Raw genomic sequence first — 13557 nt, 5'->3', positions numbered from 1 at the left:
GGCAGCACAGGGCAGCCGTTACACGGGGAGGGAAGCTCCCGAGGACCACGAGGCTACGGCGGGGACATGAGATGGGGCCACGGGCTGTGGACACAGCACAGGGGAGGGGCCGGAGGCACGGTGCCTGGCAAGGCCACTGACTCCCTTTCTTAGAAGTCAGCCCTTCAGGGGCGCCTGGGTGGCTCAGTCAGTAAAGCGTCTGCCTTCGGCTCAGGTCATCATCTCAGGGTCCTGGGATCGAGCCCCTCATCGGGCTCCCTGCTCAGCGGGGAGCCTGCTTCCCCCTCTCCCTCCGCCTGTTCCCCCTGCTTGTGCACGCGTGCGCCCTGACAAATACATAAACCTTTAAAAAAAATTAGCCCTTTAAATGGAGAGAAGTAGATTCACATGAAGCTGTGAGAAAAAACCAGTGCTCCTGTGTGCCCTGACAGGTCATAGGAGAGTGCCCCCGGGATGCAGGCCGTGCCGCAGCCCACCACGCTGTTCTGTTAGCATCCTCTGGGGCCAAGAAGTTGGGCCGGGGGGCACCTGGGTGGCTCAGTGGTTAAGCCTCTGCCTTCGGCTCAGGTCATGATCTCAGGGTCCTGGGATCGAGTCCCACATCGGGCTTTCCCCTCTGCAGGGAGCCTCCTTCTTCCTCTCTCTCTCTCTGCCTGCCTCTCTGCCCACTTGTGATCTCTCTCTGTCAAATAAATAAAATCTTTAAAAAAAAAAAAAAAAAGAAAGAATTTGGGCCAGCCTGAGCACCAGGAGAGCTTCCATCCACGGGGAAGCAAGAGGTCCTGACAGATGAAATGTTCCGCTCGGGGAGAGCAGCCACACAGCAGACCACAGGCCGCACTGTCCCCTTCACGGGAACCGAACCGGCATGTGTGACGGGCAGCCGAGGCTGGGGGTGGGGGAAGTGAAGACGTCGTGTGCATGAGGTTTTGAGATAATGAAATGTTCTGGAGCCAGACTGAGGGGAAAATCCTACAGTGCCGTGTGAAGGTACCCAGGCCATGAGTCAGACACCCTAAATGACTAACAGTTCATCGTAACTTTGGAGAATTTTACCTCAAAGAAGTCCAACGTCTAAGTGAAAACTGGTCTGGACTCCCAGGGGTGCCGTGTGTCTACATCCCACACAAATCCCCAGGGAGATGCTAAGACAGCAGGGACGGGGTTCTGAGCGGAGGGACTGTCTCCATCACCCTGATAACCACAACATCTGTCTCCTGTGGCCCGAGAGCCCCTGCCACGTGTGAAACAGGAGCTCGACCCCTCCAGGACCCCCAGGTCTGAGGGCCGCCACAACAGGGCCTCACTGCCCCCACCCTGCGTGGCGTCGGCGTCCTGGGGCCCCACCTCTCCCCCGAGGTGCCGAAGGCCATGGTACCTGAGCCTCGGGTTCTGGGCCAGGCTCTGCACGCGGGCCCAGGCGTGGTTGTTCCTCGGCTGCAGCTCAACGGGGACCTTTAGCGGCAGGCGCACAGGCTTCTGGTCCTCTTCGTCGCTCAAGCCTGTGACAAGACGGGGCCCCGAGGGCTCAGCACACGTGAACCTTGATGCAAAAGGCCGTGCGCTCGGCCACATAACTAAGAACATCAATGGAGCTCCGGGCAAACAGCTCTGCCATGACAGCGAAGCCAGCAGAGAAGGCCCCGGGGACTGGGGCTCTGAAGCAGGGAGGCCAACAGGGCCATGGGCACAGCTGCAAGCCTGAGCCACGGACCAGGCCACGAGAGGACACAAGAGACCTGCCTGTGACTGGGAGACATTTTGTTTGAACAGGCTGTGGCTTCTGAGCTAAACTCAATCTCCTAGGGGACACACTGCTGTGACGCGGAGTTTCGAGTGCAGGTGTTACCCGTGGGCAGGAGCAGCCAAAGCAGGCTCGGAGCCGCCGGGGAGACACTGCCAGCTCGGCCGTGCACCGGCACCAGAGCAGACCCGCGGCCGTGGGCACTCACCGTCCGGGTCGCAGAGCTTCTTCAGTGCGCGGCACATGGGTGCCTTGATCCGCAGGTTCCTCCCTTTGTAGCGCACGGTGGTGGCCCTGGAAGGTTCGAGGGGAACCGTGAGGTCTCCAAGTGAATGGCCCCTCTCCGCCGAGCACACACAGAGGGCCAGTGAGAGCTTGGACAGACACGGGGTCTGGAAGCCCCCGGGGTCACAGGCAGCAGCCCACGGTGAGACCACACTATGACGCTGGAGGTCCCACTGTCCTCCCGCCCGCACCTCCCGCTGCGAGGAGGACACCTGTCTGTCACTGGAAGCGGGCCCGCCCTCTGGCCTGCAAGTGGTGTGGCACCAGCTGCTGTCCATCCCCTGGAGAGCCCACTGTGCAGGAGCCCCATCAGACGTCAAATGCATGCCCTTCTCTCTTCTACCTCCTCGAGGTCCCTGGAGAGCAGAAGCTCCGAGCCCTGCTCGAGGCGGCCACTACTCCCCACTACAGCACTCTGCGGTCCCTACGTCAGCCACACTGGCGGAGCCCTCGGGAGCAGGAGCCGCTCGCATCCCATAGACACAAGGTGCCACCTGCTCATGCTCCCCAAAACGGACCCCAGGCGGGCCCCGGATCTGCCACAGCCGAGGATGACCCTGTGTGAACCCCACCGTGGCCACAGCTTGTGTGTTAGAATGACATAAACTAAAGAATTTCCTGTAACTGATGAACAGAACATCCAAAAGAGAGTTGCTTCCGGAAAGCACACTCGGGAGGCTTGGGGATACTCGAGAAAGCTTGGCTGACAGGGAAGTGATGACAACTCTGGGACACGGGGGACCCGGCGGGACATGGCAGCCCTTCCTCTGCTTGAAACAGGAAGTCACCAAAAGCATGTGCAGGCCAGCGCTTCTGGGACCAGGTCACCACAGGACCCTGAGACGTCACAGGCAGCTCTGGCCGGCCAACCAGTGGCTACAGACGCAGGTTCACACTCTCTAGCAGGGTCTGGTATGCCGTAAGTTGCTTTTATAACTGTTTTAACCAGTTTCTGGAACACTGTGACCTCTCCAGGAGAGAGCTACTCTGTCATGGCCACTCCGTTTCTAAGAAAACCTAGTGAAGGACTTAGAGAACGTAGGTGCTACGATTCCAAGCATATGAAAGAGAATCACGTATTATATCTGTACATTTACACACGAGGTACCCAGGAAAAAAAATCGGAGATACACACGGACCTTGTGTCCGTGGTTACTTCTGGAGCAGAAGGCGGACAGGGCGGCTGGGGTTAGGGTTTGCACCACTGGGTGTGCATGCGACCGTATCTGCGTGTGACGCACAGAGCTATAGAAGCGTGACTCTGGAACAGTTTTGCCTACAGATAGAGGTCCCGGTGCCCTCGGCGGTGCGAGACAAGTGTTGGCTCCCCACCCCCAGCCCTCCCCGAGGACAAGCCCCGGGTGCGCTCACATCTGCGCTGCAGCTGGCTCGGACACAACTCCCACCTCTGAGGAAACGAAGCTGCACCGCCCTCCTCCTGGGGAGGGAAAGAGCTCTGAGACCCCCACAGCAGATTACACAGAGGCCCCCAGAGGAAGTCTAGAAGGCCAGGACAGCGGTGGGATGTGGGCAGGACCAGGCTGTGGCAGCCAGTCTCACGAGACCCCAGCACTAACGCCCCCAGGTAGCTGCCGTGCCGCGCACCCAGCCGCCTGCGGGCCGAGCCCCTTCTGTGCCAGCGATGGGCACAGCACCATGAGCGGCGCGGAGCTAGGGTCGCCTGTCGAAAGGACCAGGACACCAGGAAGCCCACTCCCGGCACTGGGCCAGGCAGCGTGGTTCAGAGGACAGAGTCTGCGTGGAAGGCACGCCTCGCCCCGCCAAAGAGGGAAACCCGAGGAGAGGCCCCCCTGAGCCAGGGAAACGGAGGCGGCTGAGTGCTGCTGTGGGCACACGGAGGCGGACTCGGTCCCAGCCGGTCCCGGACGCAGCTGCGCGGCCCGGGGGCCTCTCGGCCCGTCACTTGTTGTTCCATCTGCACCAGAGCAACAACACGGGGGTGGGCGGCCGCGCCACGGGCACCTGCGTTTGCGATGATTACATTTTCCGTTAAACTGCTCTTTTGTGACTTCCTTTTTTTAATTTTTTTTTTTTTTTTTAAGTGAAATCGAACAGCCCCCTCTTGTACGACCAGAAAACATCTCAGATCACGCTCTCTCTTCTCTTCTCTTACACGGAGGTCCTGTGAATGTCCTGAGGCTTGCGGCTGCCAAGGCAAAGCCCCACTCGGCTCGCGGACCGGACTCTCGGGCCTGGCCACAGTCCCGGATGCAGTCCGGGCTCCCCAGCCGCAAGCCCGTCCTGGAGCTGAGCCACTGCAGGGCGACCACCAGGCCGGGCACCCCGGCTTTAAGACACACCATCTGCAGAAGGCTTGCACTTCGACACTGACGGAAGGTCGCCCAGAGGACCCCAGGCAACCCGCCCCCCCGCCCCCACGTTGTTGCTCTGACGAAACAGGCAACAGGCTAGCTCCTCTACGGCACGGGAGTCTACGTTCCCTTCTGCAAAGTCACGTGACGAGCCCAGTAAGCACGTGCTGACTCTTCCCCGCTAGCCTGGGACTGTCGCCACGAGGGGCGACCTGAGGGCTCTCCTCAGTCCATCTGCTCCCGAGTCCTACAGCTCTCCAATGAGAGGACGCTCACAGACCACTGAGGAAGTGTGCAGGAGCACACGGGAAGTTAGCTGCGTCGGCACTCCACGGCCTCAAGTAAAGGAGCCGTTCCCGACGGGCACTGCACTGACGTCCCCCGCATCTGCTTCGCCTTTATGGGATACTGGCTTTGTTCTCGGAAACAGGCGTCTGCTGGTGGAGGGCGACACACCCAGCCGTGGAACGGGAGTGAAACCCGCAGAGAGACCCACGCAGCGCGGGCCTCACACAAGGGTACGGGAGCACCAGGGAAGGAAGGACAGCGCTTTCCAGATGCCCACGGACCACGAACATGAGGCACGGCACGAACTGCGTGTCACAGACCACGAATAGAAACATCAGACCCTAAAACTTTTACAAGGAGGCAGAGAGCAGCACCGTGACTCTGAGCAAGACAAAGAGTTCCCGGAGGTGACACTGAAGTCACAGCTCATAAAGGAAGACAGCAGACGGGGCCTCAGCAGGACTGAGCACCGCCCCCCATAGGCACCAGGAAGGCAGGACAAGCTGGAGACCAGGAGAAAACACTGCCGACACCCACCCGACCAAACACTTGTGTCTGCAGCACTTTGAGAACTTTCCCATCTCAGTGATAAGGAAACAGGTGGAAGATCTGAGCAGGCTGGTCACTGGAGAGACAGAAAGGTGACACGGACGTGCACAAGAAAGATGCTCAGGGTGGCCAGTCCGCAGGGATGTGCAGACCGACCCCACCAGGAGACACCACTTCCCACCCGTGAGGCCCAGTGTGGAGAGTGTGGGCAGCGACGGGCCTGCCTGGAAGACCACAGGCAGCTCCCTAGGAAACCAGCACCCACACCCCTACCCGTCTGCCCGGGTGCCACAGAACGAACACGCGGAGACCAAGGTTTAGAGCAGCTCCTTCTACAGAGCAGCCCGTGCCCCTCTCTGGGGGACAGAGAAGCACACACGGGACGGCCGCCACAGGGACGCCACGCCGCAGGGAGAGGCACCAACTCCAGACCACAGGGACAGAGCTCACACGCACACCGCTACGGGGAAACCGCCAACCTCAGACGGCCGGGCGCGGTGTGACCCCGTGTGGACGGCGTCCCGGGAGAGGAGGACCCTAGGGGGCTGCCGCGGCTGGGCGGGCATGGGGACCGCAGAGGGGCAGCACAGGGAGGCTGGGGGTGATAGAGCTGTGTCCGCGCCATGCACTTCCTCACACTCGGAACAGGACGTGAAAGGCTGTGTGAAAAGGCCGTCTTCTGGGTGATGCCCTCTCGGTGACGTTCGGGAAAGGCACGCTTGCAGACAGGGCTGGGGGAAGGAGCGAGTCAGGACAGCACGGGGCCTTGCAGGGCAGCGACGCTATCCCACAGGAGCCTACGGCGGACACAGACGCTGCTCTACTGTCGCTCTCCTTCTGCCCTGCCGCACACACACGTAAGAAGGCACCTGCTCACGACCCGCTTCCAGACAGCGGCCGTACCGCAGACCACAGACAAGTCCACAGTCCGGCAGGGGAGAAAGGCCATGGAAAGCACAACAGGACAAGTGACCGCACGTGCACACACAGGACCGCCCTCTCCGACCACCCAGAGCCGGCGCACGTGAGCACGGCCTGCAGGCAGCTCCTCCACCAGCACATCCAGGTCAAGGGGAGACAGTGTCTGTTTTCCTGCTGTTTCAACCTTTCTGATGCTTGAACTTTTTCACGATCAACTTTCTGAAAGACTTAAAGAGTGACCACCTTGCTTCTCGGGCACATCAGCCAAGCAGACACGGAGCCAGCGTCACACGGCACCACCGTGCTTCCCCACCTGGGACCTGTGAGGGGCTCCCTGGAGCCCCGACTGACCTGGCCCCGGTGCCCAGCACTCAGCTGTTCCGGAGCTATGGGCTGGTCCGGGGCCCGACAGGTAAGCTCCCACGGTGCCCAAGGGAGTGCCGAGCTGGCCAGTCACACATGAGACACACGACATGCAGACCGTGTGGAGGTTCAAGGCTGGGGCGGCGTCCGAGCTCGCAGCCGGGGGAAGAGGGAGAGCCCGTCACCCGGGTAAGAGATGGAGTGTCCCGGGGTGGGGGCAGCAGAGGGCAACGGCAGTCAGAAACCTCGTGCAGCCTGCCACCCACAGGGCCTGGGGGAAGGAGCTGGGAAGCAGGACCCGAGGGCACCCAGCCTCTGTCTGGGACACTCCTCGAGCCCAGGGCCTCACGAGCTCTGTGCTGGGGCTGGCTCCCACCTGTCCCCGCCTCGAGGTCCCAGGGCCAGCACTGGGGGGGGGTCGTTGTCACCCCACAACCCTCCGAGGGCTCCTACACAGTTTGACCACCAGGCAGCGACAGCAGCCACTCAGCATGAGGTCCCAAGGCTTACGGCACAGGCGACAGACTTCTGCAGCCAGAAACACAGACAGATGCACTTTCGTGAATAAGGCTCCACAGGGCAAGAGCAGTCTCGCCAGCGTAGAGCTAATAAGAACAATACCCTTTCCCAGCGCGGACCTTCCCCCTCTAACGGGACAGAAGCTCGCTGCCGAGCTGCTCAAACAGAAGGCTGGTGTGAAGAACGGAGGTGCCCTGCACGCCCGCCACCCCCAGAGGGCCCTGGTGTGAGGCAAGAGCCACTCACTGAACTGTCCCGCTGCGGCCAAGCACTCACCCCATCTCGCTTCCAAAGAGAACGCACCCCACATCCCGCCAGGCCCCGCGCTTCCCTCTGCGCTGCCCTCTGCCAGCATGAGTGGCACTGCGGTACGCACCCTTACGAGGGTGGCTCGCCGTTGGCCTAACGGCTTCCCTGCCGTGGGACTGTGGGGTCAGAGGGCACGCACACTTACAGGGTGGGTCACACACGCACACTGCACGCCTGCTGTTTGCAAACACTTCCACGGACAGTGCCCTGAGACTCTCCACCCACAACTGTGACAAACAACACCACTTCCATTTGCTCTCCTCTCTGGCCTGAGCCATGCAGGAAGGCACGCGTAGTAACACTCCTCCCCCTCCTTGACCCGGGGGGTCTGGGGAGTGGGCACATCGGCCTGCAAGCTCTCCCAACGGCGGTCACGCGCCAGGGCAGGCAGGGAAGGAGATGCAACATGACTCGGGCTGCAACCCCACTTCCGTGCCTTCGTGGCGGGAGAACATGCGCCACCCCACGCTCTCAGCCACTGTTGCCCAGACTTTGCTGCTGGGGGGCTTGGGTCACATCCGGCAGGCCGCCTCCCGCCCCCTACGTGGCCCCCTTCAGGAGTCCCTGCACGCAGCCCACAGCGAGGCAAGGAGGATTATGCTGCCCTCCCTGCAGGCCGGGTATCTCCACCGGCTGTGGGGAACGCGGCCCGGGAATGTTCCCTCTGGTCCCCCTGGAGCAGCCCGGTTGCTGATCTACCTGCCCCGGACGGGCCGTCCCAACAGCGCGCCACTGGATATCCAAGGCAAACATGAGGGGCACACGCGCCTCCTGGATCCTTCCTGGGTCGGAACCATCCCACAGTCACATCGCCTTCAGGCTTTAATATGATGGCCCCTTGCCCAGACCGTGGGGACTTGGCTGCTCGTCCCTCTGGCCCCCAGCTCAGGGCCTCTCCAATCTCCAGGAGGCCCTAAAACTGACCACCAGGCCGCTTTCATGCTTCTCAACACGCCTTCCCCAAAGTCGATGGACTGTGAGGCAGACCCCTGTCTGTCCAGAAACCCAGGAGGCCACCTCCTCTCTGCGCTGCTCCTGCAACGAAACTAACTCAAAGCCAAGCAAACGCACAGTTTTCCATTAAACCAGTGCCCGACGCCCTTGAGCACAAAGAACCAGGAATCTCCGCTCGGCCCGAGTGTGGGGCAAGTGAAACAGAAGGGGAAGGAGACGCCCCCGCAAATCGCATCCAGGGAGCGCGCTCCTGCTCATGGGACAGCTCTCCTGCTGGCGGGGAAGACGTGAAGCCCAGAAACCACTTCTGCTAAGGATCCTCTGCCTTCCTGCGACGCTGCCCCAGAGGCACGCACGGCACCCAGAGAGCCCACAAACAGCTTCGACCCCAGCACGGCAGGGCCTGTGCGAGGGTGGGAAGGAGGAAGACGTGGAGACTGCAGGTCAGTGGGGGTGGGGAGCGGTGGCCAGGGTCACTCGCTCTGGAGCTTGGCCCCACGCCTCCACGAGGCTCCGCCTGCTCGAGGACACCAGCGGCGGTGAAGGCTGTCCACCCCCTCCATGGCAGGCGGGGTGAATTGCTGCCCTTTCCACACAACGCTCGCGCCTGCGGCCTGGTTACTACCGTGCCTGCTTCCAAGGGGGCAGTTCATGGTAATAAACCCCTGGGAGCCCAGCGGGAGCATGGGTAAGGTTAGACGCTGGGCTGGAGCCAAGGCACAAACCACACGGCCAGCCCCAGCTGTCAGGAGCTCCTGCCCAACGGGCGGGGGCGTGCAGGCCAGCCAGCACCAGGCCGAGAGAGAAAGGAGACCAGAGATGCAAGGCCACGTCCTGCAGATGTTCCAGGGGACAACTAGCCTTCGACCGGGAGGAGCTCGGGGACGGCCCGTGGGTCCATCTAGGACAGGGGGCAGAGATCCAGGCGGAGCACATGAGCTCTGGAGGGTCGAGGGGGAGGGACACGGCGGCAGCCATCAATGAGGGCCACACCAGGGGAAAGGCCGTGCACAAAGAACCCGCAGACCAGGGACCAGGGGAGGGTCCGGGCCACGCAGTAGTGTGGCCAGGGCCCCCGCCAGGGCAACCGGGAGAGGCAGAGGGCTGACGGGCGAGAGGAGCAAAAGGAGGCCAAGAGGGACCCCAAGATTGTGAGGTCAGGGCCTTCCCGGGAAGGGCTGCTGCAGCCTCCCGGCTGGGACACAGGGGAACTCTATGTCGTACGGGATTTATAAACTGGGACAAGTTGGATCTGGAATCCCTCCCCAGAGGTTTGCCAACGCCCCGAGGAGCGTTCCCACTGCCCAAGGAGAGCACGGAGCAGCACCAAGAGAAGTACGGCATCGGGACGGTCCCAGGAGGGCTCCGGGAGGGGAGGAGCGGGCAGTTACGGGGCTGGAGGGCCACCCAGAGTCAGACACCGGCACGAGGCCGGGGCCTAACAGCGAGGCTGACAGAGTGAAGGAGGCCCCGAAGGCCAGCTCTGAATGGGGCACCAGGCACGTGTCACACGTCGTCTCTGCTGCAGCAACAGCCGGCGCAGAGCAAGCGGGAGAACCTCATGGGCAGACCCGGCCCTGCCTCAAGGGGCGCGGAGCCTCGGCGGGCGCAGCACAGGAACAGGACCAGAGGAGCCGCAGGACGGCGGGAGCGAGAGGAGAAGGCACTCCCAGCCGCAAGCAAGTGGGGACAGGGCGGGAATGTGAGGTGGTCAGGGCTGCGTGGGGGCTGCCACCACACCAGGGGGCCCCTAGGGAAGGAAGAGACGGGGAGCAGCCCGGGCGCGGCCCCCTGCTCCCAGGGCCCCGAGCGGCAAACCGCTTAACCCCGGGGAGTTCGGCACCTTACGGGCCTCGGTGAGAAAAGGCAAGAAAAGCAGGAGTCCCGGGTCTGGGCCTCAGAGAAGCCCATGTGCGTCCCAAATCCGCGGCAGCGCTCCACAGGGCAGGCCCCACTTACCCGGCCTGAATGAGCTCATTCAACTTCGTGGCGTTCTTGTCGTCCATACCTTTAATGGAAAAGCAAATAAACGTGACCACAAAGCTCTACAGAACAAAACCCGTGAAGATTCCCAAGTCGTTATCAGATAACGGCCTTCCAGAACACAGGCCCACGTTAGCCACAGCTCCTCCCAAAGCCCAGACCGAGAGCGCCATCCCCACCTGCACGTCGTGTCCATCCACCCGGATTTTCTCGGCGGAACACTACCTGCCTCCGCACGCGGATGCCTCCCTGCCAGACCCCCTACGCTGAGCCTCCGCCCTCCCCAGCTGTGGAGCGCACAGACCCCCCTCAGGGTCTTCAGCAGGCAGGCCTCTCCTGCTGGGCTCAGGGCATCTCTGGGTCACCAGGTCCCCAGGGTGGGTGAACTATGAACCGAGAGCCTGCGCGTTCGCTAGTGCTGACCCCACGTTCCCCTGCCCCCTCCCAGTGTCCGCACTGCCCTCTGGACGGGCAGGGAAACAAAGTAACCTGAGAGGAGCTGGGCGTTTGCGGGTCACTGTAAAGTTCTTTTAGCTCTTCTATACTTTTGGGGGAAAAAACAAGCCACAGACACAGACAGGCCGAAAATCAAAACAAGGACAAAATCCTTAAAGCAGAAGAGAAAAGCAACTACTCCTTCTAGAGGAGTGAAGACACAAGGGCCAGTGGGCTCTCCCCAGAAACCGCGCGGGCCAGATGCGGGAGTCACATCTTCACAGTGAAGAAAGAAAAACTGTTGCATCAGAGCTCTACGTCCCGCAAAACACCTTTCAGGAACGAAGACAGTGACACCCAGGTGGCTCAGTGGGTTAACCCTCTGCCTTCAGCTCAGGTCATGATCTCAGGGTCCTGGGATCAAGCCCCGCGTCGGGCTCCCTGCTCGGCTTCCTCCTCTCTCTCTGCCTACTTGTGATCTCTCTCTCTCTCTGTGTCAAATAAATAAACAAAATCTTAGGAAGGAAAAAGACAATGAAGACAACATAGCTTTACAGACGAATGATCACTAAAGGACATGTGACAAGGACAGGAAGGCACATCCCACAGGGACAGAGACAGGCCTCCAGGACAGAAGGGAAAGAGGCGGGGGCAGCCCTCCCCTGGCGCACACAGGTCCCAGCAGCCCCAGGGGTGAGCAGCGGAGCAGGCCGTCCCCCGGGAAGGCAGGGTCTGCAGGGCCAGGCACTCCGCCGGGAGGCCAGACTGTCCTGCAGGTCCGTGGGCGTGGGAGCAGAGATCAAAGGGAAAGCAGAAAGCAGTGCCAAAAGGAAAGCAAAGGTCCCATCAGTCCTGCATGGCAGGCCAGACAGACGGACAGAGGCCCAGGGATGGAGATGTGGCAACCACCAGGTTTGAATCATGTGCAGGCACCATCCCAGGACCCAGCCTTCAGGGAAAAGCGGCCCAAACACACGGGTGAGGACTGGAGATGGCTGGTGTGTCCCCCGTGCCCCGTGCCAACACTGGGCCGCTATGGCAGCAGGAATAAGCTCTGGGTGTAAGACTCAGACCTGGGAGCAAACCTGCCACCTCACAGCCAAGGAGCCTTGTATGGACATTTGTTTTCATCAAGGTGGAGCCTCTTTGGCCCCAGGGACACCCCCAGCACAGCAGCCCTGCTGCTGACGCACGGAGCTTGTGTCCGAGTCCCAGGGACACAGGAGAGACTTGACGTCCACCGTTTCAGGACTCACATGGGTCCAGAAACCTCAGCTAAGAAGACCGTCTTAAATAAAAGCGTGCCCTGACCGCGATTCCAGCAGAGCCGCGGAGCGTCTGCCCACAGGCAGTCTCTGCAGGAGGCAGTGCCCCAAAGCCTGCCGCTTCCCTGTGCACACTCACGTCCCAGTGAGTGCGATTGTGGGCGGGGGGCCAGCGGGGGGCCAGCAGGGGGCGGGCGGGGTCAGGCGGGGCTCAGCTAGACCAGCCCCATGGGGGTGCAGGGCACTAAGAGCTCAGGTGGTTTCCAGAGGATGTGTGACAGGTGCCTGGGTCAAGAGGGACAGGGGAGATGTCGCCAGCAAGAGGGGTCAGTTGAGCTGCAGGGTGTCAGAAAGAGGGGAGGAGGTCCAAGTACAGAGGCCCCTGGTGCCAGGGTCCCAGTGCTGCCTGGGGATGGGGGGGCGACAACGGCAAACCACCCAAGGTCACAGAGCCAGGCCGGCCTTGCAAGGGCTCAGATGGGCAGGAGAGCACGGGCCGAGACCTGTACGTGGCGGGGACAAAGGAGGGGCCACACAGCAGTGGCGGGGACAAAGGAGGGGCCACACAGCAGTGGCTGGGAGAAGTCACTGCCCTGTATAGCACCACACCCGGGAGCACCCCAGGAAAAGACAGCGGGTAACAGAGAAGTGCTCAGACCACAGGGAGGATGGGGCTGGGGCGCCAAGCCTCCTGTCTGGCTTTTGCCTTTTTCTAGGCCAGCACGTGCAGAGCAGTCCACAGACCACGAACACCCATCCACCTGTCCCTCTGTTGCTTCCACACCCCCGTCCCACCACCCCTGCCGAGCAGTGGCATGCTGGGTGACCAGAGAGGAGATGGCTTACGACCCCCTCACGTGGGGCTCACTGGGCCTCTGGTGTGGCCCTGTGGGTGAGCACCCTTCCACCGTGGGAGGGTGGCCAGTGCCACCTGCAGAGACAAGGGCGCCCCTACTCTGGGCCCGCGTGGGGTGGCGAGGTAGGCCACTGGGCACTCAGGGCCCCCGGAAGGCCAGAGCACAACATCCCTGACCGGCGGGACTGGACCAGGTGTTGGGTGTTCCGGTAAGACAGGCAGGGACTTGGTAAGACAGCGGAGCCTGCTGGATAACAGAACTATGGGCACGCAGGACAACGCCCCTGCACTCAGGGGACACAGGAAGAACGTCAGGGCCCTCCTCAGATGCCGACCAAGAAAGTATGCCCAGGGCTGGGGCGCACACACAGACATGACCAGCGTCAACAATGTGTCAGTCTGAGTGCTGGTGCAGGTACGTGGGGGCCCACTGCACCTGTCGGAGGGAAAGCCCTGGCGTCACAGACCCGCAGTGACAGGAGAGCAGGCCCCACCAGGAGAGGCTGCAAGCACACGGGGACGTCACTCCCAGAGCCGCGAGCACCCGTACTCACAGCCCCCGACCTTCTTCCGCAGCTCGCCGTAGCAGATCAGACCGTACAGCTCCTGGGATGACTTCTTCAGCCCACGGGAAAACACTGAAAGACGAAGACAAGATAGAGCTTTACCATGGGAAGACACCCACATGGACGGCAGCCAGCTCCCAGCACAGGACCAGCGTGAGGGACACGAACACGGCGCATCTCATGGTTT

At 61.7% G+C, this 13557-nt stretch overlaps 1 protein-coding gene across 3 annotated transcripts in view; it reads right to left on the bottom strand.

Moving 5' to 3' along the window:
* The window catches only part of CRAMP1 (cramped chromatin regulator homolog 1), a 54051-nt gene that overhangs the window by 18797 nt on the left and 21697 nt on the right, over positions 1-13557 (bottom strand). For all 3 annotated transcript variants that reach the window (XM_047713160.1, XM_047713159.1, XM_047713158.1), the window contains 4 exons: positions 13359-13442; positions 10225-10273; positions 1953-2038; positions 1379-1502 (listed from right to left, as the gene is read on the bottom strand). In XM_047713160.1, coding sequence (XP_047569116.1) covers positions 1379-1502; positions 1953-2038; positions 10225-10273; positions 13359-13442 — 343 coding nt within the window. The remainder of the gene's footprint in view (positions 1-1378; positions 1503-1952; positions 2039-10224; positions 10274-13358; positions 13443-13557) is intronic.

Source organism: Lutra lutra, chromosome 18, assembly GCF_902655055.1.
Source record: "Lutra lutra chromosome 18, mLutLut1.2, whole genome shotgun sequence".
Lineage (NCBI taxonomy): Eukaryota > Metazoa > Chordata > Mammalia > Carnivora > Mustelidae > Lutra > Lutra lutra.
This window is presented reverse-complemented; position numbering and strand designations above follow the sequence as displayed.